We start from the raw sequence: 27,924 nt of genomic DNA on the forward strand, positions 1-27,924 counted from the left end.
CAGAGCCCGTCCCAGGAACATGCCTGGCCTCGGCACAAGCTGCACAGAAGACTGACACCATCTCACTAATGCCCCCCTCTCATTTTCCCTCTCTCTTTGCCTGTAGTTATTTTTAGATTTCACGGTTAAAGCTTGTCCCTTCTGGACACTTACACGCACAGGACAGCACACACACACGCCGTAGATACAACTCAGATACGGGAGTAAGCCAACTGATCATCTTGTCCCACATCAAGCAACAAATTCCAATTTCTGATGACAAAATATGGTCCTTTAGGAGGATGCAAAACCCCATGGAATTTTCTGGCTCGCAAATTTGACTAGAAGTCTTTCAACGGACCGAGAAGACGGTTTGCACGGCAACTTCCTCTTTTCTGAAATTTCCTTCCAGTTTGCAAGATCCCGCTGCCTTTCAGCGTTTGCTGTCAGCCTGACTCCCATGCCGACCGCCATAAATGCAGTGGTGGCTCAGCAAGCGGGTGCTGGGTCAGTCCCCAGCAGCACTGCTGGCACTACGGAGGGGGCAGGAGGGGGCACGGGGGGAATCTATTCTGCCATTATAAGCCGCAATCAGCCCATTATCCACGTAAAGGAGAAGACATATGAAGAGCTTCACAAGAAGTGCCTTGAGAAAAACATTCTCTACGAAGATCCTGATTTCCCCCCAAATGAGTCATCCCTTTTCTACAGCCAGAAAAGCCCTGTCAAGTTTGAATGGAAAAGACCACGTGTAAGTAACATGTTTGCTGATTGCCCTTTCCTGTAAATTGAAGTATACACCCTGAGCTTACTTTTTGGCAGAAATTGTGTGTTTGAGAGGCAGGTGGAATAAACTGGAAGTATATTTCCTTAGAGCTCTCCTGGGCTCTAAGGATAACTAGCTAGGGCTGTGAAAGCTTAGACAATGTCTATATAATGACTAAAATACAATAGAACAGCAGCAACAAAGGAGATGGAATGAAATGTTTAGAAGGAGATATGGGGAATTTCATTTTCTTCTTGCATGGTTTGCCTGGGATTTTCTTGCCTGAAAGTACAAAAGAAAAATTCTCCTCCTTCTGCAACAAGTTACTGGGTTTGCTGAGACTTAATATTTTTAACACTACTTTGTTTCACTTAAACCTCTATTTTGGTATTCCGCCATTTTTCTCATGTGTGACAATAAAAGGACAGGTTATGTTGTCAAACAGGCTCTTAGTTGTTCCCTGCATTGCTTGTCCCACTTACCATTAATGTGGGTATTCTAAGCACTATGGAGACCCACTCTTGGTACTAATCCCATTCATTTTCCTATTTTGTGGCTATTCCCCAGCCAGCCTACCTATTCTTTTTCATCTTTTTTTCCCCTGTCTCTCTCACTGGCAGAGGACTAACACCACAGTTCCCAGTTGATTCTCCCTCCTACTTCAGGAGGAGTCGCACATTTTCCCTGTCATATCTGCTGGGCAGTTGCTCCCCTGCAGCAAGGCAGCCCCTGGGACAGTGCCTTGGCCCTTGCCATCCCTGGTCTGATAGTGAGAGCCTTGTTCTCAGGAGCCTCCACAGCTCCATTTCTTTGGCAGGTTTTGGCCACCTCTTTTATATTTGCCATACTTCCCCTGTGCCCAAATCTGTGCTTCAGTGGGAAAGTCAGTGGTGATAGATACAACTGACCACAGGAGTGTAACTGAATAGCAAAAGACCACGAGGTCTTGTGGGTGGCTCTTACAGAGATGGAGGAAGGCCATGTGCTTCTGTCACAACAACTTGAGCAATGTGGAGGGATCGAAACAAGTTCCCCATCTGCTGTGCCCTGTGCACTTGTCACTTGTGCCCTGTCACTCCTTCATCATCACCGTGGCTGCATCAGCCTCTAGAAATGTGTGTGAATGACTTAAATGCAGCCCCAAGTCAGCTGTGTAAAGGGATAGGATTTCCCTTTCGTCTGTTTCCCCGCAGAGGGAAGCAGTACAGCAGTACAGTGGATGAGTGCCAGCATCCTGCAGCAGACAGACTGCAAGTGTCATATTAGAAAGCATCAAAACAAAAGAAATGTACAATGTAACCTCGGACTTGTGTGTAACTGTGCAGGCACACACCAAACCTTTGTTACTGGAAAGGTTCAGACCAGGGTCTTAGTTCCAAAGACATTTCTTTAAGTCTCTCATGAAAATGTAACTTTGGACTTACTATTCATGTAGCAGCCACAGGCTGGGGACCATGTAAGACTTAAAATACAAACTTCAAACCCAAAGCTATCTGGGTTTTTTATTTACACAAACAGGAGTAATACTGGGCTAAAGAGTATTTTACTAAGAGGTTAAAGCAATCATTGGAGCACCACATATAGTCCATTGCACAGGCTGTGTTTTGTGATAGTCTGTAAAGATATGGACAATTTATGTTCCTGTTAAATTGCAATAGTTTTCCCACCCCACTCCGCCCCCAAAGAAAGAACGTACTTTTGCTTATGAAATTTACTCTTAACTTATAAAGTTGTAATTTTAATCACTTTGAAATTCAGGTCAATAGTTGAATGAAACTTGATAATGTAGTCTAAAAGAAAAAAAAATACCTCACAGTTCAGAATTCCTGAGAGAATGTCCTAATGTGACCAGTCTAGATCATTTCCCTGTGCCATTTTATGTGCCACATACCTCCAGATATAGCAAATAAACAAGTGATCAGTGTGCTCTATGATCCCACTTAAAACAGAGGGCTGGGAAATACACAACGTATTCCTGACTCTCTGGCTTCCTGAATCACCTTAGTCACGTCACCTCATCCGTTTGTATCAAAGCCCCTCTACCCAGAGGCCAGGTCCTCCTCTGCCACCTCCCAAAATGCTTGTCCTCTGCGTCAGCGAGGGCAGCAAATGCACGAGGACTGGCCTTGTCCCTTACCCAGGGAAGGACAGGTGCTGTGCAGGGCAGCTGGCAGCCCCAGCATGGGGGCAGAAAAAAGGTATTTGTAATTCTACCCAGCTACTGACTGCCATGCCACGACATGAATGCACAGAGAAGATCTCCTAATACTCTAATCAGACAAAAGCCAAGTGAGAGCCCTGAAAGTTCCCCTGAGAAAAGTCTGCAGGACCCAAGGATCCATTCCTCCAGCGTCTCTGTTCAGAGTATGCAGACCATGGTTTAGATACATAGAGAGAAAATTAAATCCCCCTCAGTTAAGGCAAAATATTAAACTATTCACTCACCCACAGCAGGAAAGAGAAGCCCAGAGAGCTGCTTACACCTACAACAGGTCACATCCAGCTCATTGACTGGCTGTGCCTCTCACAACTATGCTGCCAGTGGAGATTTCTCACAGCTGAGGGCAAGGATGAGGCTACTGATCTTTGAGAGCTGAGAAAGTCTGTGTTATAGCATAGCACAGAATATTGAGAGGTCCTGCTGCAGTCCTGTATGGATCTAATGACACTAGGGTATTGATAGGAAGGCTCTACTGTGACACTGTGCTTTCAAATGCACCATTGTATTCTCCTCACTCACAGCCAAGTCACAACATAACCCCCACATTCAATGACTTCCCTATGATGATCCTCTCCATAGCCAGAAAATCACCAGGAGGAGCTTTTTTTCATAATGAATACAAATAAAATCAAGCCAACAAACTACTGGATTTTGCTTGGAATGAAAATTAATCAGTCAGATCATCTACTGCACACATGTGAATCTGTTTGAATTTAGTCATCACAAAATGTCTCCCTGTGCAGGTCATACCACAAAGCAAACATGGAAGTTAGTGCCACCAAGGCAGAACTTCAGGAAGAAGATAATCCAACTCAGAAGCTCTAAAAGCAGCTTGGTGTCTGACATTGAGCTGTGCCTTGAAGTGCACAGCACAGACATTTAAAAGCATGGTCTAGACCACAAGAGACCAAGAGACGATGACGCTACAAATTGTCTTAGGCTGAAAAAGATCCTTCCTCTGTTTGATAGGATCAGTTTAGGGAATTTACTTAGAATGTCACAGTTTATGAATGGCAGTTTTTAAAGGAATTAATGCCTTTTGCTGCGGCAGTATAAGCTGGCTGGCAGATTTCTTCCTGATACAGAAGAAAAGCCAATGAAAATGTAACAAAGGTCAAATGCCATTTTTAGTTGCATGCTGCCTCTGCATTTTCCAGGGCTCCCTTCCAACTGACTCGTAAGTAATCTCTTCCCAGAATGCAGCATGCACCACTACAAGGTTTTCCTGGGATTCTTTGTTTTCTTTGCAATGAAGTTACAGTCTGAACTGGGTCAATCCAGTGCAACACAAAGCTCCTTTGGGTAGTACCGAGGCAGTCTGAGGCACTCAGATCAGAGGAGGCTCTTTTAAAAGATGAATCATTGCCTCAGTGAAGTGCAGCCTGTTGGGATTCTCTATGATAATTTGACCTAAGAGATGAAGAGCAATCTCTTGCTCAGCCAGGAAGACTGGAAGGACAGACCTGCCACCAGGATCTTGACACCTGGTCATCTCGCTCTGCTGACTGAGTACTTCAGCCTTGGTAAACCTTAATACCCTTTCTCTGTAACTTCAGCTGTACTCAGCAAACTAGTGTAGCTGGAGATGAACTAAGGAAACACAAATTAAAATCATGTCCACAGTGTGCTATACACACCTGGAACGCATAAAGAAAGACAAGAAAAGCATTTCTGTCACAGCTAAACCACACCACATGACAATTGCATGATTCTTTCCTTTGCATTCCTTTACCAAGCATCCTACAAAACAAATGACCCCAAGATGCAATAAATCCCTCTGAGTAACACATCGCTGTACATTTAATATTTGGAAACAACTAGGTGGCACCTGACTACTTTCAACTGAAGCACAGCATGTTGGATTTCAAAGCTAGTTACAATAAGAGCAAGATAGAGTCAAAATACAGTAATAGAGTTGGAAAAAACACAAACCAAAAACCTTGCATGTAAGACCTGTTTTCAGCAGAGCACCACAGCAATATAAGGAAGAATATGTTCAAAAAGACAAGTGAGCGGAGAAAAGCATGAAGGCATCTCAAACATCTGTTTTGACAGAACTGGACCTCAACAGCTCACCAAGGCCCAAAATAACAGGACAATCCCACCATTCCTTCCCTCAAGGAAAGTAAAGTGCATGCAGGGATTGGTGGTAGAGTGGGTGGCAGAAGCTGATCTCTCTGTCTGGCTGTATGACTAATCCAAATGCTTACATCAAAGCAACTCTTCTGATAACTGTGAAGGACAAAAGAAGCGAGTTTGAGCCAAGCAAACTGATGATATCAATAAGAAGCTTTTGACTATAGAGGTAGCATCAGCTGCCTGTGTATGCTGCCACACAAGCAATTGTCAATTGTTTGTTCTGTCTCCTTCCCACTCTTGTCCTAACATTTTTCAATAAATTGGGCTCTTGGACTATACTTTGTCTTCTTCCGAATTTGCAGCTGCTCAGGACGGTGCTCCTCAGGTTGCAATATCTTTCTTTCCTTACCCTCATAAGACATGTGTCCAGAAGTTGTTTCTTCTTATTCTTCTCCATACCAAGTATTTGAGTATGACAAATGGGATAAAGCAGGGACATTTTTCACTCTGTAGGACAGGTTATAGCCACTACTTTCCTTGGTTTTCCTCTGTCTGGTTTTCCACAGTCTTTGTTCATTATAGAAAAGGGCTATGTAAGCCTGCAATTGTCCCATCTCACTTGCTGCATTTTGTCTTCCCTCCCTGCAGAAATGTCTTTATCATTTATACATGTATAGCATCTTGTACCCACTCTGTTGTAGTATACATACAGACAAACCCAATACGTTGTGCAATGCGCAGAATGAAAGGAGACCTTCCTGTCCTTGGAGACAGAATATATCTATACACATTTTTGAATGCAGCATTGTCAATTAAATACTAAAACGTGAGGGAAAGAACAAAATCTCTTAACCAGCAACTGATTATTTCTTGTAATTAAACATCTGACCCTCTAATTTTAAGAAGGAGTAATGCTGGGGTTCATTCCCAATGAAACACATTCTTCAACCCTTTCAATGCCCCAACATGCCAGTTACTACAAATTGGACATAAGATCATTTTAAAATAATTTAGTCTGGTCACCTGATGGTTTTTTCATCTACTTTTTCTCCCGCTCCCTCCAATGTTTTGTTTTTTCATCATTGTGCAGAAAAAAATATTTTCCCCAATTCTTCTCCTTTCAGTGTCTTTACACATTTCAGTACAGAGGGAGCACCCCAGGCTCAGTATTCGACCCTGTAGGTGCATGGAGAAAGCTCTGATTGGAGTCTGGAACATCCAGGATCAAAACATTTTCATAGTGAAACTCTGCAGTTGACAACTGTGAGAGAGGTTTTGATACCACAAGCTATCCTATAGGAAAATGTTCTAAAACTGACTTTACTTCTGTGCTAAACAGGCGTCATTATGGACACTTTTTGCTCATCCATCTGTTTCTGTTTTGCAGGAAATCTGTGAGAATCCACGGTTTATTATTGGTGGAGCCAACAGAACAGATATCTGCCAAGGAGAATTAGGTATGAAATTCGTACTTCAATTGCACTTTTTAAAGTCTACATCATGGTTCAGCTCTCCATTAATTTTCTTTCATTTCTAAGGTGATATCTGAAATTCTCTGTCTCACTGATTCCTTTGCTCTGTAGCAAATTGTTGACATCTGCTTAGTAGCAATCTAGGCAAGAACTTTTAGTGAAAGATTCACATGCCACAGGGAATTCTTAATGCAGGTATCAGTGTTTATCAGATTTTAGGCTTTTTCCAAAGTACATGGAATATCGTCTATTTAGCCTGTGTGTACCCAGTCATGAACAATGCCCATGAGCATTTCTAGAGCACAAAAAGATAAAGTGCTAAAGTACTGCAAAACACAGACAATCATACTCCACTGAGAATTAACGTCATTTGCAATATCTCAGGTTTTCCTTTTCTAGTTGCTCTCTCACTTTATTTTGTCTGCTGCTTCTGCTCATTCACAGGTAACTGCTGGTTTCTGGCTGCCATTGCTTGCCTGACACTGAATAAAAAACTACTCTGTAGAGTCATTCCTCATGACCAGTCCTTTATACAAAACTATGCTGGAATCTTTCACTTCCAGGTGAGTCGCTCCGTCTAGTGGTGAGCATATGCATTTACTCAAAGCTCAGCTCTTTGCACGCCCTTCTCTCTTTCCCCACCCTTTGGAATCATGAGTGACAGAAGGGAGGAAAAAGGATTGAATTGCCTCACCCCAAACTGTTCCATCAGGGCAGTCCCAGCAGGGCCAGCCAATAAAAGCGATTAGGGAGCATTAGCCCAGCAAGGAAGCATTTTCAGATTGCAGTGTCCTGGGTGTAAGGAGTAGCAACAGGAGCCTGCTCCTGCCTCACTGCTCAGATGCAGCGCTGCAGCTAGACGGACACACGGGCACTTGGCAAGAGCAGCTGCTTTTAGGCACACAAGTTCTCTTATTCGGAAAAGATTGACTGCTTTCCGCATTTCCTTTGGTTCTCTTAAGGAGCTTTTTGCCCAGAGGAATTCAATACAGCTGCCTCCTTCACTGTAGCCATCAGTTTTGGCCACATTATGAAGTGTATTTCCATATTTCTCCTCTCCCAGCCTGACTTTTCAGCCAAGCTTCCCCTCCCTGCACCAAGTCGATCCAGTTGTTGTTTTTTTTCTGTTTGCCTTTGAGCAGTTCTGGCGCTATGGAGACTGGGTGGATGTTGTCATCGATGACTGCTTACCCACCTACAACAACCAGCTGGTCTTTACCAAGTCCTCCCAGCGCAACGAGTTCTGGAGCGCCCTCCTGGAAAAGGCCTATGCAAAGTAAAGTGCAAAGCCTCTGCCGGGGCGGTGCTTGCACCACTGCGTACACAGAGAATATACCTGAATACACCAATGCCTTTTCCCGTGCCTTGGAGCTGGAGATGGGTTAAAGTGTATTTTCTAAGAAGTTTTGCTACCCATTCGGAAATCTACATTTGATTTTCAGCATTTTTTTTTTTTTTCCCTATGTGTTCGGGTGGCATGTTTTAGAAGTTCTAAATTGTGAGTTACCAGACAGATGGGTTGTGGGGTTTTAGTATGTGTGTTTGCAGAGCTGTAGTTATACACACAAGTTGGATATGAATACATAGGTAGGTATCTATACCTGTGTAAAATATCTCTTTTTATCTCTTTTCAAGACTCCATGGGTCATATGAAGCTTTGAAGGGAGGCAACACCACTGAAGCCATGGAGGATTTCACTGGAGGAGTCACAGAGTTCTACGAGATAAAGGATGCCCCTAAAGATATCTATAAAATCATGAAACATGCCATTGACAGAGGATCCCTCATGGCCAGTTCCATTGATGTGAGTCCATATGAACTTTGCAGATAAGAAATGGCAGAGGAGAGGGACCTCTCCATTCGTAACCAAATATATACCACCTTTGGAACTGCTTGGTTTAGGCCACATAGAAAACATCCATTTCTAGGAGATGGAGTAATCCTCCCTAGAGACCAGCCATTAGCAAACAGTGAGTACCAAAAGGGAAATAAACAGAAGTAGAACATGGAGGTGGAAAGAACAGGTACAATCAGCAAAATCAGTACCCCTTCCCCCTCAAGACCCTAAGCCAATGAAATAGGTTAGTATGAGGATGCTACAACTCTCTTGAGACACAAATCTTCATGTCAAAGATCTTAAGTGTGCCGATTAACATTTTATTGTCCACATGGCTTCAGACTGTCTTCACTTATTGTGGTGAAAAAATTTTAGAAAAAAGAAATTCAAAAGTTAAAAAATTAGTACTTTATGGAGTACCATATTTCAGTAAAGGTGGGAGAACAGTGCTATTGACCACTGTAGATAAGTATGGACATAATGAGGGAAAAGAGAAGTAATCTGGACTATCTTTTACCATTCATCTTCCTCCATGATACTTTTCTCCCATTCTCTGTGCCAGGATGACCTAGGCTTTTCCTATGGATCAGCTCCTCGGAGCAACATTGGGGAACTGATTGCTCGCATGGTGAAGAATCAAGAAAATGCACAGATGACTCAGTCCACTGTAGACTACCAGGGCATCGAGGAGAGGCCAGCCTGGGTATGTCTTCTAAGCAGTTGACTTCAGAATGCTTTTATCTACAAACTGTTAGAAAAACATATCACCTATGTTTTTAAATCCTTCTTTGGTTTCGCAGAATAACACTAATGAAATGTTCTTATGGATGTTGTTTGATGTGCATGTTGACAGACTTGAGTGCTTTCCAGCACAGTGACTGATACCAGGGGGCTTCACTGATACTGAGGCATTAAAAGGCTGTTGGCTTGTGACATAGGCTTATAATTTGCAGAACAAGAAATTTATTAGTGAATTTTATCAAGTCTCTTGCTTGAATAGGGTGGAGAGTATGAACAAACTAAAATACTAGAATAGAACAAGATCCTTGAGTGTGCATGGAATGTCACAGAAAGAAAAAGCAAGCTCTGCATAGCTCTCGCTCAAGGCAAAAAATCTCTTGGTGAACTTATTTTGAGACAGAGTCCTCTACCCATTAACAGAGGAGAACCTGCTCTAGGGACACTTTTTTTTTTTTTAATTACTGCAAACAAAGTCCTCATTAAAAATGCCCAAAAACAAGGAAAAGAAAAAGTATTTGGAGTTTTATATGTGTGATGAAATACAAAGTAACTCCAGCATATCCACATAAGTATCTAGCAAAATAGAGGGTTGTTAAAACCCTCTAAGAAAAAAATCCCATACTGGACAACTTAGAACCTTTCAAATCTGTAGAGGGACACTTTGCTGCCTTCTCTGTGTCAGGCAGCTGTCATACCTTTCCCTTTAAGGAGCTGCATTTCCATGACAATGAAATTACATCTCTTGTTTTACAGGGGTGTAGGGAAGGGTGGAGAAAAACAAAACAAAACCAAAGAAAAATCGTCCACAATTACATCACTCAAAACTTTTGGTTGTGCAAACTTTCTTCTGCATTTGCAGCTGAAATAGCTGATTTTTTTTCTCTTCTGGCATCCGTATTTAGCTCTTCCTAAAAGACTTAAATGGTGTCATTCTTTGGGAAAAACCAGTATGACTATCTTGTTTTGCAAGCATGGCTGCCCAAACCTCCCATGTCTGGGGGGAGAATTTCCTCCTCGGTGACTGTCTGCTAAAAGAAGATTGCAAAACTCTTTCTACACTTGTTGCTCCAGCAGCTGTTGTGCTGCTGGTTATTACATATTCCTGAACCATCACCAGGGAAAAAAACCAGGGCTCTCAATGGAAAGAGGCAGATGAAACACTTCCAAAACCTGGACTTTGAGAAGTTGTCCAGGTCAGCAGAAGTTAATGTTCTTAAATAGAAAGAAGAGAAAAGGGTTTTGACAAGTGATGATGGCAACAACTAGAGAAGAAATGAAGAAAAAAGGAAATAGGTGTGAGGTTATAGTATGAAAACAGAATCAAGGGAAAAGAAACCAAATAGATGCTGAAGTGAAATAATGGAAAACAATTGCAACATCCAGGAAATATTTGGATGAGATCCTCCCTGTGCAAGCTGAGAACATTTCAGGGTCCAGCCCTGCCTTTTTCATGCCATTAGATGTGTCAAGAAGGGGTGGCAGAGTTACTGACAGGACTTTGCAGGCATCTCTCAGCAACAGACATAAAGAAGGAGGAGAAGTTTTGCTCTTGGTCCACGTGCACGTGGCAGGGTCTACCCCTCTTACCAATACTGGAGATCTCTCGTACAAGCGCAGCAGGCTGTGTGCATCTGCCATCCTGCTGCCAATTCCAGAGCTCACAGATACACAAGTAAAAATCCATCAGACACACTAAAAGCTGATGACTAAGACAGCAAATATATTTACACCTGAGCAACACAGCTATGCCCTTCCTGAAAGTTAGATGCAATAAGATAGTATCAGTTAGCCGGCACAGTGTATTAAACACGTTGTTAAAATGTCATTGTGATAAGATAGCAGCCATGTGGAAAGATGAAAGTATTCTAGGTGTTGATTTGCTCTGATTTTTAACCAGTTCATGTGTAGTAACCTTACAGAGCCATACAAGAACATACCATCCGAGAAAAGGCTGAACAGTCCTTCTAATACAAAAAACTAATTATTTGATTAAGCATGCTATATCCTGCCATGTTCCAAGTGCAAAAAGCAATAGTCTACACAAAAGGGAAAAAGACACCAGAAAATGTCCTTTCAAATTGATATTACCAACTTTTTCCATTTTTAGTTCATACTTCACTCCTTTCTAACTATCAACATGAATTCTATGGGCGCTTAGCTTGACTGCTTTGACAAACACAAAGGGGAGAACAAGGCAAAAAATCCAGTCAGCCGAACGGCGTCTCCCTCCCTGTGAAAGCCCTGGGTGGCAGCGCCTGCCCTCGAGCAAGCAGCTGAGCTTTTTGTGAGTGGCACGGGTGTTTCTCTGTGTCCCACAGACCATAATGCCGATGCAGTACGAGACTCGGATGTCCTGCGGGCTCGTCAAGGGGCACGCCTACTCCGTGACGGCCGTGGAAGAGGTACGTGCTGATGCCGAATTTTGCCCCAAAAGGCGAGAATAACTGCTTAAGAGACTCAGCCTAAGTCAGATAAGCAGGAGGTATTTTATTGCGACGCGTCGGAGAAATCACAAAATGGATTTCTGAGTTTCCTGTAACAGAAGCAAGCTTTTATACAGTTTTGGATATAAGATTGCATCAGATCATATACATAATCATATCTTTGCATGAATATTCATATGGGGCGTGATATAGGCGGAGCGTGGGCGGGGACACCTCTTTTGAGGATCATCTTGGTGGTCGTTCCGGTTGCCTTCATCATGGGCTGGGGTCTCCTGATGAGTCTTCCTCCTTAAACTTTTGAACTCCTTTCCTAATTTGGTCAATTCCCGGTGTACTTGGCTTGGTCTCTATGGCTTGGCAAAGTCCTTAGGGTCAGTTTGACATTGTTGGCTCTGAACATGCTTAGCCCATCAGTCCTCCTAACCCTATCTCTTTCCTGTCATTGTGTTCCATGTTTTAGCTGATTAATTGCTCTATGTGTTTCCTAATACTATGCCTTCTTCAAATGCCTCACATTCTATGTTGTAACTCATTATTTCTTGAAGACTATCTGTTTTGGGGCTTCAGTGCCCCGCTCCCCCCTCCAGCTGTGCACAGCTGCAGCCGCTGCTGGCCCGGCCCTACGCACGGCAGCAAAGCCATGAGAGGCGTGAAAAGCGAAACGAATTATGAGCCAAGGAAAACAAAACTATATTCAAATAAGTTAAAGTCTTGTGGACAAAGAAACCTGTCCAAGTTTTGGCTCATTTGGGTAACACCCAGTTGGGCAAAGGTGGCCACAGGCAGCCACCTCCTGGTCTTACAGCCTTCCCACAGCCCCCCCAAGAAGATCAGGCTGGGGTGTGGCCCAGAAAAGCACCATCACTGAAAGGTGTGGTGACAGGCTGAACATTTCCTTTTGAACCAACTCTCAGTCTATTCTTGTTGCCTTCTTTTTTCAATTAGACAGTATTTAAAGGGGAAAAAATACGTCTGGTAAGGCTGAGAAACCCCTGGGGCCAGGTGGAATGGAATGGAGCCTGGAGTGACAAGTGAGTAAAACAGAGCTTCACATGATTTGAAAAATAAGTTGCAGCTTTATTTGCCTTTATGCAGCTTTTGCATAATCCTAATATTCAGTGAGGAGGTATCTCAATTGTCTTTGAATTTTGAAGTTCATTGACTGCTTAGCTGAAGCTGTAAAAAAGAAAAGAACACCTAATAAGATGTTAAGAGAGGCTTTAATAAATGGAAATTAGGTTATGAAAGAACTGAATGAAGCAAGATGTCAGTGTTTTCCTTAAAGGAATTTCAATAGGTACGCCAGCATTGACAATCTGCAAACACCTTTTTCTTCAAGCTAAGTAAAATTAACACAGTTCAGCACATGTTTGAGAGCTAATAAGAGGAATTCTAAGAGGAAGGCTGAGTGAAGTAGAACAATTGCTTCTTTTGTTGGGCATATAGAGAAGAGAATAGCATTGAGAACAAGTTGTTACAAGGCTTACAAATTATGTGGAGGTAGCAAGATGACTCTTGATTTTTCACTCTATGAGCCGAAAGTGTAGAAACTTTAATGAAAACTGTATTGCAAAGCCTAAGCTAACTTGCTTACTCCTTTGAAGGTCAGAGGTGTGGGACTCTGTTAACGAAGAAGAGAAAATCCGCCTGCAGCACAAGGTTGTGGAGGATGGGGAGTTCTGGTGAGAGCATCAGTTTCTCTAGGAAATATGCAATCATAGCAAAAATGAATGCCACTGCACTACTACCAATCTACTAAAACCATTGCAGTGATCTCTGCTCCCCTTCATATTCCCGATAAGCCCTGCTCTGTGATCCTCTCATTTTCCCACCAGAGATTATTCAGTGCCATCAGCACAGTCTTTGTAATTATGCTACACTTCCACAAGCTCTCCATCACCCTTCCTACTTAGCGTCCTGTCAGCTCAGTTTCCCTGAGTTTGGAGCTGTAGCTGTGGTAACTCACCAACCAGCAGACCAAGAGCATTTGGAAAACATGGCACTCCCATTGCAAACTTGTCCCAGTACTGACAGTGCTATTGGGCACCATCTTCCACCTCCCCAGGGTCTTTCAGACAACCACCAACCATGTAAATGCATGTGGGTTCAATTTCCCCTCAATTCCTCCAGGATTTCATTTCAAGATTTCATGAGGCACTTCACAAAGCTTGAGATCTGTAACCTCACACCTGATGCTCTGGAAGTGGATAAATTCCAGACCTGGACCGTGTCAGTTAATGAAGGACGCTGGGTGAGAGGCTGCTCAGCTGGAGGCTGCCGCAATTATCCAGGTGAGCAAAGGGTCTTCAGGGATACAGCCTCTTGATGGGGACTAGGTTAGGCTGAGTCATACCACAACCTAGTTAGTGCTCAGCCACAGGAAAAGCCTTGCTTTCTCAGTGGACAAGGCATGCAATTGGTTGCTGGACATCTACTGTCACTATGCTGTAACAGAACATGGTAAGACCAAAAGGCAACCCTGGCAAAGATAAATCATTGTTCAAGTACTTCACAGTGCCCCAAGTAAAAGGGATGAATTTCACCCTAACAGTTAGATTTCACTTGGGAAATTCACTTTTGTGGATTAGGGATAGCTTTGGGAATTAGGAGGTTTATCAGATGGCAGTTCTCCATATATCCTCTTTTGCAATGCAGCTGTTAGAATTAAGTAACAGCCATAATATGTAAAAAAAAACATGTATGTCTCAGCCCAATTGCAACCTTTCCCTCAGGAGCCATAGGCAGGGAACTTAAAAGTTCCCTTTGATCATGAGCATCATTAGAAGACTGAAGCTTTACATGTTTTCTTTGGGTTGCTGATGGAATTTCACAGATACGTTTTGGACCAATCCCCAGTATCGCTTGAAGCTTCTGGAGGAAGATGATGATCCTGAGGATGAAGAGGTTATCTGCAGCTTCCTTGTCGCACTCATGCAGAAAAACAGGAGGAAAGAGCGCAAGCTGGGAGCCAACCTGTACACCATTGGCTTTGCCATCTATGAGGTAACAGCTCTAGATTTTGCTCTTTGCACTGTGGTCACAAATCCTGACAGTTTGTATTTACCAAGAGAGTCACTGAATCATTCAAGCTGATTACATCAATTGCAATTTTTGCTTTGCAAGAGAGTCAGAAAATCTGAAAGAGAGGAAGGAAATTAAACTCTTCCTAACTCCTTGTACAACAGCAATGTCAGGGTTTACCCATCTATTAAGTAAGACACTTTTTAGGTTTTTATAGTGACCTAATGCCAGATTTTAGTATATTCTTTCACATATATTTTTCAATCTCCCTTTTGTCCTTTCTGAAACTAAGCATTTCATTGGCAGAAGAGTGTGAAAAATGAAACAGACATCCAAGGCTCACAAATAGCAATTAACCTCTGTCCCTGCTATTGACTTGATGAAAAAGTCAATTTACTCAATCCCTTGCACAAACATATTTGGTTCGGATTTTAGCTGATTTCACGTAGAAGTCAAGAAACTTAGAAAGGAAGAGGGAAAGTGCTTATCTGACTAAGGGCATTTTAATTACTGTGTGCTCAGATCTTTGTGACCTATAAACCTTCTGTGTGACCTATAAACATGTAGTCTCCCTTTGCAGCTCTGACTCTTTCTTCTCTCTGTTTCTCCCTAAGGTGCCCAAAGAGGTATGCGCAGAACGGAGCCAGAGTGACATCTTGGTGTATACCCACAGCTAGTGTTACTGTAGTGCCTGGCAGTAAGTCAGCAGGAGACTGTCCAGTCAAGTTTGTTTTCAGGGATGTAACAGCAGTAGAACTGCTAACCTTTTCGCTTTGAGTGGTTATTAGTAATATTTTCTGAGTAATTTTTAGTTCCTTCTCACTCGCACCCCATTTTCAATTGGACCCTTTCATCAATGCTTCTTTTCTCTTCTGTGGTGGCCTGGCCATCACTTGCACAGTTGGTCAGAGATCCGGGAAGCAGTGCCTGTGAGGGCTTAGCCTCTGCACTCCATGCAGAACCACCCTAAGCCACTTGCATTTCCCTCCTAAACGTAATACAAATGGCCTACATTCTGCAGTCACAGAGTTTTCTCTGTAGTCTTTGAGTGGTTTAGAAAATTATGGTATTTTCAGACATTGAAGAAAGCTTATCAAAAGTACACAGATTACATTTTTTCTGAGCCTGACAGTAGCTGAATCATCGGCATCAGAAGTTTTGCTAACAAGCTCATCTGAAGGCTGCTACCTGGAAAACATAAAGATGACAGTCTGAATGTTGTCTTTGCCAACTATCTTACAGGTGGTTATTTCTGCAAAAAACCGCCCGCAAGTGTGTTTAGTCCACAATTCTTGGCTTAATTTTCACATTTGAACTAATGCAATGTTTGATTATCACATTTGTTCAGCAGATGTTTTGTCTAGGCAAGGACATGTTTATGCTGAAAGCACCTTCACTTTACCACTCTGCATGTAGGAGTTTGCTTACACTATTCCTGGCCATGCACCCTCCAAGGAAAGTGGTTGAGCTGAGCTTTGGTTACACACAACCCAGCATCTAGAAAAAGAGTCAGATACAAGTGCCTACACAGCAGAAGTCAGCCACACAATCTGCAGGTGGGCGCTGGAGCAGCCCTCAGAAGCCAACTAGACACAGTCAGTGGCAACTCAAAGGTGACAGACTCTGTACCTGCCACCAGCTACCACCAGTCCTCAGCTCCCTGCTTGCTAAGCTGCTGCTTCCTATGTTTTCTGTCCCAGCCGTGCACCACCCGCATGGCAACCCACCTGGGCAATGGGCAAGACTTCCTTGAAGACAAATGGACTCATTTGTTCTGCAGATGCATGGGACTAAGCACCACTTGCAGAAGGATTTTTTCCTCTACAATGCCTCCAAAGCTAGAAGTAAGACCTACATAAACATGCGAGAAATCTCTGAGCGCTTCCGGTTACCTCCCAGTGAGTACGTCATCATCCCATCGACATATGACCCCCACCAGGAGGGAGAATTCATCCTCAGGGTCTTCTCAGAGAAAAGAAGTCTTTCAGAGTAAGTTGCAGAGCCATTTATTTGGCCATATAGGTGGAGTGACCTCACTAGTCAGCTACAGTCATGTTATCAGTTTGCTACATCCTGCTTTTTATTTTGTTAACCTCATTAGAAACTCCAGGCTGCAAACTAATTTCCACAAGCTTACTTTATAGATTAACAAGAACCTGCTTTGAGTTGTCTTTGGAGAAACTTACTGCTTGCAGGATATCCTTTGCAAACTAACCATTAGGCATTTACTAAGGCCAAAGAACTTCTGTTTTACTTCCAATTCACTGTTATAAAGGCTCTTTACAGGAGTAAGCTAGGTGGCAGCTGTCCTGGAAAAGGTACTTGGGATGTTCAGCTCAAACTGGGAAAAAACTGCTCCTAAAGCCTGCAGCTGTAATGCTGGAAGCCAGCCCACACCACTGGCTGCTTGAAAAGTTTGAGTGGCTGCTTAAAAACCACCTAAAGAAACAAGCAACTTTGGGAACAGTCACTTTCCTGATTTTTTTTATTTTCTGCTTCCTACTTAGGGAGGTCGAAAACATGATTGAGGCAGAACGTCCATTGGTAAGTACTGTCCTGGTCCTCTTTTGTGTATAGGAGTAGAGAGGAGAGGAACATGATACCTAGGGAAACCAACAGCAGGAAATCATTTGCAGCTACATGACAGAACCTTTACCAAATTCTCATCTTTTTTCTCATTAAGATACTTCTGTTGACACTTGATTTATATATGCTACTTTCCGAACTTGATTCACACCAAAACGCTTTTGCAAATTTGAAATCTGGTCTTGGCATAGAGAAGCTGGATGCTAAGCATTGTTTTTGTCTCCATCAATGGAGATTATCCATTTACCAAGGGAGGCCTAGCTCTGTGCCCTGAGATACTTTCTTTGTGAAATTGGTGTCTCATCTAATAAAGAAAAAACTACCTTATTTTGAAGTACTGCTTTCTGAAAAGGGATCCTAAGAGCACTCTGATTCAAAATAGCATCCAAGGCAAATTCTAACTCTTCCCTCTGGAGATTTTTACACATCTTTGTGGGAATATACTACAGCAAACAATACAATAAGTCTTGAAAAAAAAATCAGCGGAAATGCTGTTGCACAGAATTGAGCGCCATCAAAATTTGCTCAGAAATGTTCCCCTTCTGTTTGCTGTCATAGTGAAAAACAACTGTCCAGATGTGAGGGAATTAAATTGTCACTTCAGGTATCGTTGATCTATGGGCATAGAAGTTCAATCTCCCCGACACTAGCAGGTTGGGAAAAAGAAAAGGAATACTCAGAACTAAAGAGATTTTATTCAAGCAGACAAAGCCCCAGATGAGATGAGACACAGTTTTATTATGGTTTCTGCAATGTGTTTCCTTCAGTATGCCATTTCTTGGTGGGTGCATGTTCCCTCATTTTTAGTGATTTGAAAGCTCTATAAATATAGGAAATGTGAAAATTTGTATGAGTATAGGAACTGGAAAAATAAACATGACAAAGGGGAAAAAAAAAGTTTGCCTTCAGCGCTGCATAATCTGATCAAGCACTTTTTAATTTTGTCTCTTCACACAGAAGAAAAAGGGCAAGGTAGGTACCTGTGCAATGTGCTAAGTGCCAGCAAGGCAAAAAGCATGTGCAATGCATGAGCAGGGACAGAGTTCCCTGCTATTATAATTTTCTCTGTCTGGAAATTGACCTAGCTAATGAAGGGTGCTGGATACGAGGCCATCTGCATGCAACAAAGATTTTGTCTTCCTACTTGAGATTCTAATGAAATAGCACTCGCATCATATACCCCTCTCACTCAAAGGGGTGGTGAAAGGGTAACAAACTATTCAGCTCAGTCCTCTGGGTTGCTCCAACTGTTCCTCCTCCCTGCCCCTCCAGAGGCAACCTGACACCCCTTGCTAGTGAAAAGCACCCCTTCTCCAGACGTGTGCCCTCACACTTGCTCTCCACCAGCTAGTGCAGCGGCCGCTCCTCTTTCCTGAAGTTTCTGCTCACCAAAGTCTTGTGTTCTGTCTTTGATTTGTCACAACACATTTTGGACCTTGAAAATGTAAGCAGATATTTTAATCCCAAGAGAGGCTGGTTGTAATTAATACTCTAGAGTAATACATTCACATCATGTAGCAGTTTTTTCCTTCTTTTAAATGCGCCAAAGCAGAACAATTGCAAATGGCTGCTTACTGCTGAGTGCTTCAAGAGTCAGTACAGATAAAGAACATATGCTTCACATAACTAACAAGCTCCTACACAAATAACTCCTTTTCTGGGTACTATGCACATTTGGTTTGTTTTCAGTGCTACTGTCCTTGAGGAGCAAGTTCATCAGTTTGTGTGATGAGAATCTGGGAGGCTTATTTTGCTTACAAACAAGGGGAAGAACCACACAAAAAAACAAAAACAAAAACAAACCCCAAAAAACCAGAAAACGAAACCAAACCCAAAAACCAACTAAAACACCAAAACCAAAACAAAACCACACAAAGAAACCCCAAACAAAAACAACAAACCAAACAGATTCAATGACTGTCTTTCAAGAGCAGGAGTTGTTGCTGCATGTATTTCCACAGAATGCTTGCAACCAAATATTTTCCTTTCCACTATTTCTCCTGTAATTTCCACTTCTCTTTTGCTCTCTTCTTCTTCTTCTAGCCTATCATCTTCGTTTCTGACAGAGCAAACAGCAATAAGGAGCTGACAGCAGATGAAAATGCTGGCAAAGATGGTGAAAAAACCCAAGCAGATAAGAAAAAGGTTTCTGCAGCAAGTGGCAGAGGGGGAAATAGGGCTTGGTCTGGCTAGCATGAAAGAGTGGCTGAGGAGAGCACAGGAATGGGGCAAAGAGGTGCCCTGAGATACTAAACAGCTTCTCATCAAATCTTTACATGACTCTCATCTGGTTTATGTGGATCTAATGAGCACGAGCACAGAGAGACTGTCCCTTCAGGTATTTAACAGCTCTACAGGAGGATTTAGTTGCTTGAAAAATCTCCTGGTTGCTCTCTCACACAAGAATTCTGGTTGTGAGAGATTCCTTTCCCACATTTAGCTCACCCCTGCTCAGCCCCCTGAGGTGGTACCGCTTTAGAAGGGCACGTGCACAAACTGCACCCAAGGGGCTGCACAAGCTCCTGGCAATGACCACAGCCTCTTCTGCTACAAACACACACCTCTGTCCCAGTCCTTGTTGGCCAGAGGATGAAGGACAGGTAAACCCAGGAGCTCCAGCACCCCTCTCTTCTCCCTCTCTACCAGGGAGGAGGAGAACAGAGTAGCAAATTCAGAATTTCTTCCTGCAGGTGGGTGAGACACAACACATCTAACAGCCAGATCCCACATCCAGGCTTGTGGCATCTGGGGGCATGGCTGGATCATCTGCTTACAGGGAGGGTGCTGCATGACTGCTAGAGCATGCAGGGGGTGAAGTGAAAACCAATCTAAACTTTCCTCTGCATTTAGACAAAGGAAAACAAGAAATAAGCCAAGAAATCCACTTTGTTACCTATAACTTTCATTTCCCTTTTCAGTATCAGCTTCAGAGTTCAGGGTTGCATTTTCCACGTGTCTGAGAAAGCCTCGTGTTCCTCGTTTTCTCTGTCTCATATGCTATTTGTCTTCAGCAAGGGCCCCTCCCCGTCATCGTAAAGAGCTCTCACATGGTCATTTATTGCCTATAGAGCAGCTGTGAGGCAGATGCTGTGTCCTTGCCCGTGGCAGGGGGGCTTGAACAAGATAATCTTTAAGGTCTCTTTCAACCAAAACCATTCTTTGAATCTCTGATAAGCCCCTTCTGCTCCAAACTTCTCTTTGGCAATATTTTGGAACAAAAAATTTAGAAGATAACTATCAGTGTTATTTAGGCACCTTCAAATAGAAGAGAAAACAATGGGATGAAGTTAAATACTTGGCAGTTTTAAGGCAGAGAATTAACAAAGCCATAGGGAAAGAAGTGGGAGGACAGCCCATTCCTCCAAAGGCCTCCAGATTCACTAAGATGATCCCTCACACAAGGGTAAATGAGCCATCCAGGCCCTTTTTCTTTTCCACTGGGCTCAGGATGTATCTCTTCTTTGCTTGTCTTTTTTCAGCGTTCTTCAACAAAAGCTCATGAGGAGAGTGAAGAGCAAAAACAGTTCAGGAATATTTTCCGACAGATTGCAGGGGATGTAAGTATGCAATCAATCCCTGTCTCTGCCCTCAAAGCAGCCTGGCCACAACAGCCCCTAAATCAACTATTCCATAGATTCAAAACATTGAATATCAAAATTTCCTTTGAATTTCCTCCCATCAAATTCTCTTTGTGATTTTGAGATAAGTAAAATCAAATAAAAACCCCATTAAGTACACAGCTATCCTCATATGTATGTATAAACTATTCTCACTGTGTCTGAGGGAGTCTTACTTAAATTCAGCTTTTTTTCTCCTATCTCCTACAAGATGCTGTTTTGCACAGCAAGTATAAACAAGTTAGAAATGAATGCCCTCTGGTATATGCTTAACAAGGGAAGTTAAAGATAAAAACAGATCAAGGAACTGCATAAATCAAGTGGCTGCATATGGGATACAGGAATTTTCTGATTTTAGTATTTTACTTATAGACTGGTTTGAAATTACCAGTCATTCTTCTAGTTGTAGTTTAATGAGCACTGTATGGTAACTTCAGGTCTACCTTGTACCTAAGCCTCAGGAAAGGGCTGGACTAATGTTCACATGAAGTAGAATGCCCTCTGGTTTGAAACATGTATATGTCTAATTGGAAAGTGACCAAAGTCTTATAGCATATTCAGCCATAAAATTGTTTTTCATAAAGAATTCTTTAACTAATGATATTCTCACCACATTTCCAACAGGACATGGAGATCAATGCTGAGGAACTTAGGAATGTTCTCAATAATGTCGTAAAAAAACGTGAGTTTGAGCATGTTTTTTACTAACCCTGGACAAAGAAATCTGTGACAGAGCATAACTGCCCTCCCCGAATTTCTAAAAATTATTGATGTTTTCAAACTCAGAAATTTCCTAGTTACATTTCCATGGACAATGCATCTGAGACTTTCACAAGCTGAACTTTTCACAGAGATTATCTCTACAGGTTGTTAGTACTGATAATGTAGAAATGAGCAGATGCATTCATTGGAATTACCACTGGGACAATAATGCAATTCTCACAGTCTGCAAATGCCCTTTAAAAATTTCTAGTGGAGAGGCAAACATTTCTCCCTGTTTAGCAAACTTTAACCAACAGACCCTGGACTTCCTTAGTAATTTAGGTATTAGTTTAGAGTTTTTCAGAGTTTTTTATTGTATGTAACAAATCAAGAAAAGTAAATCTAATTCACAGGCAGTAACATTACTGAGTCTTTTCAGATTTCTCTACCACTCATTTCTTACAGGACAAAGGAAGTAGGTTTGGCTTTTACTTTGATTAGAGTTACACTTGAGAGGAAAATCATTTGCTGATTTGCATTATTTGTATTCACCTGGCATCATTTGTTTCAGATAAGGACCTAAGGTCAGAAGGGTTTGAATTGGAATCCTGCCGCAGCATGATTGCTTTAATGGATGTATCCTTTCCTGGTGAAAAGGGACTGCATGAAACCACTCGAGTTCACCACTTCTCACCACCATGCCACTTAGTAAGGCAGGGAAACAAAACAGCAAATTGTATTCCGTGGTCAAATAAAAAAGCACTCCTGGTTTGGCACATCTTAATTCCAGCCATCTCAATGTTAATATAATTGGCAGAGAAAGATGTCCCCAAAAAGAAAACTACAGAATAAATCAGTCAGTATGACATTCTTCTTTAGGTATCAGACACTGGCCACATTAGGTACTAAAGCATGATTTTTTCATTATTATATTTGAAATAGAGTCAACATAACTATAGATCTTGCCAATAAATTTACTATATTTATCTCTTTAAGTTTGTAATGTATCACATATTCTACAGTGCTCAGCTTGCAATGCAGGCAGAACTTGTCTGGAACAAGTGCAATAAAACACACTATAAGATGCCATGTGGTTACCTCTGCTACAACCACCCTAGGCTTTCCAGTTTGACATAACACAATTTTCAGAGAATGTAAGTGCATTCAAATATAACAGAACAAAAGTGTAACTACAACCCACAGCCATAATGGTTGGAGCCTAAACACATTTTTGAAAAGAGCTTTAGTCAACATTTTGCTTATTTCTTAATTCATTTTAAGCAAGGCAGAAAGAGATCCATGCCAGAGTAAAGCTCAGTTGTCTTAAAAAGCATTAGGCGAGCTTCACATTTGGAGGTATTTCAGAGGATCCCACTAAAGCATCCTATTCGTGCACTTTTAGAATAATTCCAGAGGCAAAGCTGTGTCCTGTACCAGAAGTTTGCTTCTACACAAAGTAGAAGTAGTACTTCACACTCCTGAAGCACTATGCTATACACAAAAACCAAAACGTTTACAAATGTTTTACTGCAAAGGTGAATCAACTCTTTATGCTGAAGAGATCTCCAACCCAGTTTTACATTCATCATTTTACCAGTAATTGCAGACTTAATTAATTTTATCCTAAAAGTATTGTGGGTTTTTTACCTGAATGTTTGCGTCACAGACAGATGGCTCAGGGAAGATAAACTTTGATGAATTTCGACATCTCTGGGACAAGATTAAAAGCTGGCAGGTATTGCTGGTATCTTCACAGCTCCTCTTCACAGCTTCTGCAGTGCAAGTGTTCTACAGAAAAACTAGAACTCTCCACATATGTTCCATCAAGAAGAAAAGCTAAAAAATAATTGTGAATTAGCTTCAAAAATGAAAAGTAATGTCTCTCCTCATCCTACTTCACAGGCTAAGCAAATAGCCTGAATATCCCATGTACAGCCTTCCCCCATGAGAGTTGCACAGAGGCATACAAATTAAAGGAGGAGAATGATGGGAACTAGAATCAGGCCTCAATAATAGCTTAATTAGGGCAATCAAGAGGGAGGATTACCAGCATAAACTCAAGTCAAACAAGGAGAGTCTCAAGGGGAGAGTTTTTTTTGTCTTCCCAGAAATTGGATCTAAATTATTTTACTTTGCAACTGAGAAGAAACAGTTATTATATATATTGCTAGCAATGGCAATATAAGGCACATGGCAAAGCCTCCAAGTGCCCGAGGCACACGCCCCACATCCACTCAGTGAGTGCATTCAAGAGCAGTAAAAGTTTTTATTACTGTTTTCTGTGGTTTTTTTTCTTTTTCCAGAAAATTTTCAAGCGCTATGACACAGATCATTCAGGAACCATTAACAGCTATGAGATGCGCAATGCAGTCAACGATGCAGGTACTGTCCCTTGTGCAGTGCCCACAGATGAAGAAACTTGGTTTTGTTTTGGTGCATCACAGGGTGAGATCACTGAACACTGGGCTGCCTTTTAAAGACAGATCGTAGAGAAATGAGAAAATATTTTTTTCCCCCAGCAGAGCTTCTCAAATATCCAAATGGCAAGACTTGTATGTCTTGCCAGCCAAAGAGATCTCTTCAGCTCCTCTTTAATGCAACGAGTGATGCTTTGCTGCCTTAAGGATGTCCTACTCAGGGTCCTGCTATTCAGGGAGACCAGGGAGTGCTGAAGGCATTTACTCTCATTTAAGCTCTGGATTCTATACGTTTGTCTAAGTAAAAACAAAGAACAGTGGAAAACCTTCAACCTAAGTGTACAGGCCCTGAAACTGGGATGCAGCAGGTCTATGTCCAAGTGTGCATTACAGGCAATTGGGTGGGCATTTCTTAAGTCATGTTAATGTTTCTTCCATACTGAGCCACTGTGGGGTCAGTCTCTTTTATCTGCACAATGATAAGAAAGTATTTTTGCAAAACTTGCAGTTAATGAAATTCATTCTGATAAGAGGGACTTTGGACTTTTCCTGCTTGTCTCAGACACACCAGTATGCTTCTTCCCCTGGGGAGCAGGCCTCTCCCCACAAAAGGTCTCTAAGGGAGTGAGACAACCACTTTGATCAGAAAATCTGTAGTATCACTATTCAACTAGTTGGGATGATTTCAGTGACACCTTTTTTTCAGTAGTATTTTGGCAGGTCAAGGAACAGAAACAAATGGCTACCTTGTACTTTACAAAACCTCAGTGATTCTGGAGTCCTTTGCTGAAGACAAAACTACACCTGGATTTGGACTCCTGCTGTGGTAGAAATATGGGTCATTTTTATTTTTCAGGTTTCTGTTCTCACCAGGGAAGTTGTCATTGTAAAAAGAGAAAATACTTAAATACCTCCTGCCCTGACTTTAGGACTGAGAACATTTCAGAGCCTTACAGCACATAAGCTGTGCATGACCTTGCATTTAGCCAACAAACAGCTGTACCCAAACCATGACAGACCTTTTCAAGGCACAGCACAGGCTGCAGCATTCAGTGCCAAAGTTCAGTCCTACCACACCAAGAAGTTGCCTCCTTGTCTATTTTCTGACCACTGCTTAATTGTGTTTTTATAACGACTTCCTCTTGCATTTCTGTCGCCAGCTTTAGCTGATTTGCTTTCAGCAGGCCCAGCTGAGTCATCAGGCCTTCTGGGGCTACAGCTCTCCTCTTCACACTTACAGCCTGAGGTAACTCACGTGCTAAGAGCCCTCTCACAGCATTGCTCCTGGCTTGGGAAGGCAGCTGGACACACTGAAGCTCCTTTCAGCTTCACTTGATTTTGTTTGGCAGTTGCAGCAGGACGCTCCAGCCTGGGCCTCAGCTGGGCCCACCCCTCATGGAGCAGTGCCTTCCCCACCCGAGGCCCAGCTGTGCCCGTTTTTGCTTCCCTGCAGGGTTTCGGCTGAACAACCAGCTCTACGACATCATCACCATGCGCTACGCCGACAAGAACATGAACATTGACTTTGACAGCTTCATCTGCTGCTTCGTGCGCCTGGACGCCATGTTCCGTGAGTGGCTACTCCAGTCCCAGGGCACTGCCTCCCCTCCTGCCCCCAAACACAGCCCTGCATCCATGGAACGGACTGGGTTGAAAAGGATCTCAGGGATGATCTGGTTCCAACGCCACTGCTGTGAGCAGGGACACCTTGCACTGGACCAGATTGCTCAGAGCCTCATCATACAGCAAAGTTTGTTCACAGCACTACTGCCTCTATGTAGTGTCTTAATTATAACAGACATGTTCTTAGGGAATCTAAGATGACAAGTTGTCTCACACAAACACGGAAGAAACCACTGTGTTTCCCCTTGAATTGACTAAGGAAAAACACAGGAGAAAGTGACCCCACAAGTGAAGACCTGTGCAAGTTGGCATTTCACAATGGGAGCGCTGTTTGATTTCCTGTCTGGGAATCATCTTTACTCACACAGTAACCTAATCTACCCCCCATATTTTTGTTTCCTTACTTTAGGGGCATTCCATGCCTTTGACAAAGATGGAGATGGCATCATTAAGCTCAATGTCCTGGAGGTAAACTGCTTTATGAGAGTATGTCTAACACAATGTCACAATACTAAATTTTAATTGTATTAATCATTGCACATGTTTTCAAGGGAGAATTCTATGAATAGAGAATTGCCACCCAATTGGTAAGAAACCCCAAAACCTCCTAAAATTTTGCTACCAATTTTACATGGAAAACATCCATGATCTGCCAACAACAGTTGCTCTGTAAGACTCCAGTTGGTGCTGAAGGGCATGGCTGCAGTCTCTCCATATCATCTTTAAAGCCCATAAAAAATTTTTGAGATTTTTTTTATGAGGCAATTCAGATCAAACATAAGGATATGGTATTAAATGATAATGGGGCTTAGCATAGTTCTTTACCTTTAAAAAAATCTTGTTAAGAAGAATTAGAAAGTTTCAGCTTCATGTCCACTGTTAGGGAGGACATTAAAAACACCCATCACTTTTTGCAATGGAAGGAGAAATAGGAGTAGGAGCAAGAGACTCAAGAAAATTCCCCACTGCCACTCCATGCTAAGTGACAGCAAGCAGCTGCCTTCCAGCTAGAGATGGTGGTGTCTTCACACAATTTGTGGGAGGACACCAACAACTCATCCATCCTTTAACTCTTCTTTCAGTGGCTGCAGCTCACACTGTATGCGTAACACCAGAGCCAGTGTCCACCTCTCAAGATCACACTGAAGATTTCAAGGACTAGCACCATTCATCCCAAGGGCAATTCCTAATAATGTCATTCACTCCTCAAGATGAACAGCACATGGGAAGAAGCCCTTGGAAAAAGAGACAACCACACTGTAGTGGACAGCACAGTATGCATATTTCCTAACTACTTTTATAGCATCCTGACATTTTTCCTTTGGGCAACAAAGATTAATTTATTAAAGACTGAATTAAGCTTTGTCTGCATGGTGAAGACATGGAGAATACAAAATTGTTCTGCTTGTGCTGACAACTGGAAAGGTCTTCCCTCAAGTGAGGTGAAACTGGGACTGTATCTAACTATGAAAGTCAAAGGTGTTTACTACTACCTTGTAATTGGTCATTAACTCTTTGTCCTGCTCTTGGTATTATCCTTTCATCTCTTTGTAATGTTTACTGAATAATTCACATGAGATTGTGCTAATTGCATTAATATTATGCAACCCAATGACTCAGTTACAGATTTGGCTGTGCAGGTTGGATCTCTGCTATGTAGAAATGGGAGAGTAGGGCACAGCAGACTGCAATACCAGAGTATGGCTTGATGTAATGCCTCAGCAGAAGTACCAGAACTGAGCAATTTGCTCTCATTATTAGTACTTATCCTGATTACAGATGTGGACATTGTAAATGTTTTTCATTGTAACTGCATTCCCCATAATATTGAGAAACTTATTTGCCATTTGAGGCAGACAATCTCTTATACATACAAATTTATATATCTACACACACCTATTTCCCCTACTGCAGGTCCTATTTCCCAACACTAGCATGCATGTCTATTGCAAGAGGTGGCTTGTAGGAGAATCTATGTCAGCATGACCACTTTGGGAATATTATTCCAATTGGCAAGTACAATTAGTTTAATGGAATCAAAAATAAAACCAACTGGATTTTGGCCTAGGCTTTTTGGTCTTATTCTGAAAGAACAGATGAAGATAAAATATTGAGCACTCTTCCATCATTCCCCTGAATATAGAGCAGCTTTTGGAGTTTATGGCAAGTGTGAAATTAGCTTAATATCTCAAATATTTGCCTGTTTATTCCTTGAATACATTAAAAAAGAAAAAAAAAAAAGCACTTGAGAGGTTCCCTTGCTACCAGCTTAAAGGATAACATGTACAATATAAAAAATGGAAGGGCAAACAAAACATGCAAGGAAGACCAGACTTCGCCAGGAGAACCTTTTACTTAGTTGTCTAGTGGCAAAAAGTAGCAAAGCAATCCACTAATGTAAAGTAAAAATTAAAAAACA

General features: G+C 42.1%; 1 protein-coding gene across 3 annotated transcripts; it reads left to right on the top strand.

Moving 5' to 3' along the window:
- CAPN3 (calpain 3) lies at positions 1-27,572 on the top strand. Of its 3 annotated transcripts, XM_063159106.1 has the most exons (24): positions 1-730; positions 6,433-6,502; positions 6,962-7,080; positions 7,660-7,793; positions 8,153-8,321; positions 8,917-9,057; positions 11,414-11,497; positions 12,485-12,570; positions 13,144-13,221; positions 13,670-13,830; positions 14,373-14,542; positions 15,175-15,186; positions 16,341-16,549; positions 17,068-17,104; positions 18,104-18,118; positions 19,190-19,291; positions 20,626-20,703; positions 21,388-21,445; positions 22,037-22,101; positions 23,132-23,200; positions 23,769-23,847; positions 25,336-25,452; positions 25,915-25,973; positions 26,588-27,572. In XM_063159106.1, exons 1-24 carry the CDS (start codon positions 440-442, stop codon positions 26,612-26,614), a joined length of 2,430 nt encoding a protein of 809 aa, XP_063015176.1. In that variant the 5' UTR covers positions 1-439; the 3' UTR covers positions 26,615-27,572. The 3 variants fall into 3 exon arrangements, with proteins under 3 accessions (XP_063015176.1, XP_063015177.1, XP_063015178.1); XM_063159107.1 differs by lacking the exon at positions 18,104-18,118; XM_063159108.1 differs by lacking the exons at positions 1-730; positions 6,433-6,502; positions 6,962-7,080; ... (7 more) ...; positions 14,373-14,542; positions 15,175-15,186 and adding an exon at positions 15,237-15,257.
- The last annotated feature ends 352 nt before the right edge of the window (positions 27,573-27,924 follow it).

Source organism: Melospiza melodia, chromosome 6, assembly GCF_035770615.1.
Source record: "Melospiza melodia melodia isolate bMelMel2 chromosome 6, bMelMel2.pri, whole genome shotgun sequence".
NCBI lineage: Eukaryota > Metazoa > Chordata > Aves > Passeriformes > Passerellidae > Melospiza > Melospiza melodia.

Excerpts from the sequence above, each read along its gene's own strand:
- CAPN3 (XM_063159106.1), top strand. The coding sequence starts at position 440 with ATGCCGACCGCCATAAATGCAGTGGTGGCTCAGCAAGCGGGTGCTGGG. Across the intron at positions 731-6,432 it reads TTGAATGGAAAAGACCACGT|GAAATCTGTGAGAATCCACG; the intron begins GTAAGTAACATG and ends TCTGTTTTGCAG. Across the intron at positions 23,201-23,768 it reads ACAAGATTAAAAGCTGGCAG|AAAATTTTCAAGCGCTATGA; the intron begins GTATTGCTGGTA and ends TTCTTTTTCCAG.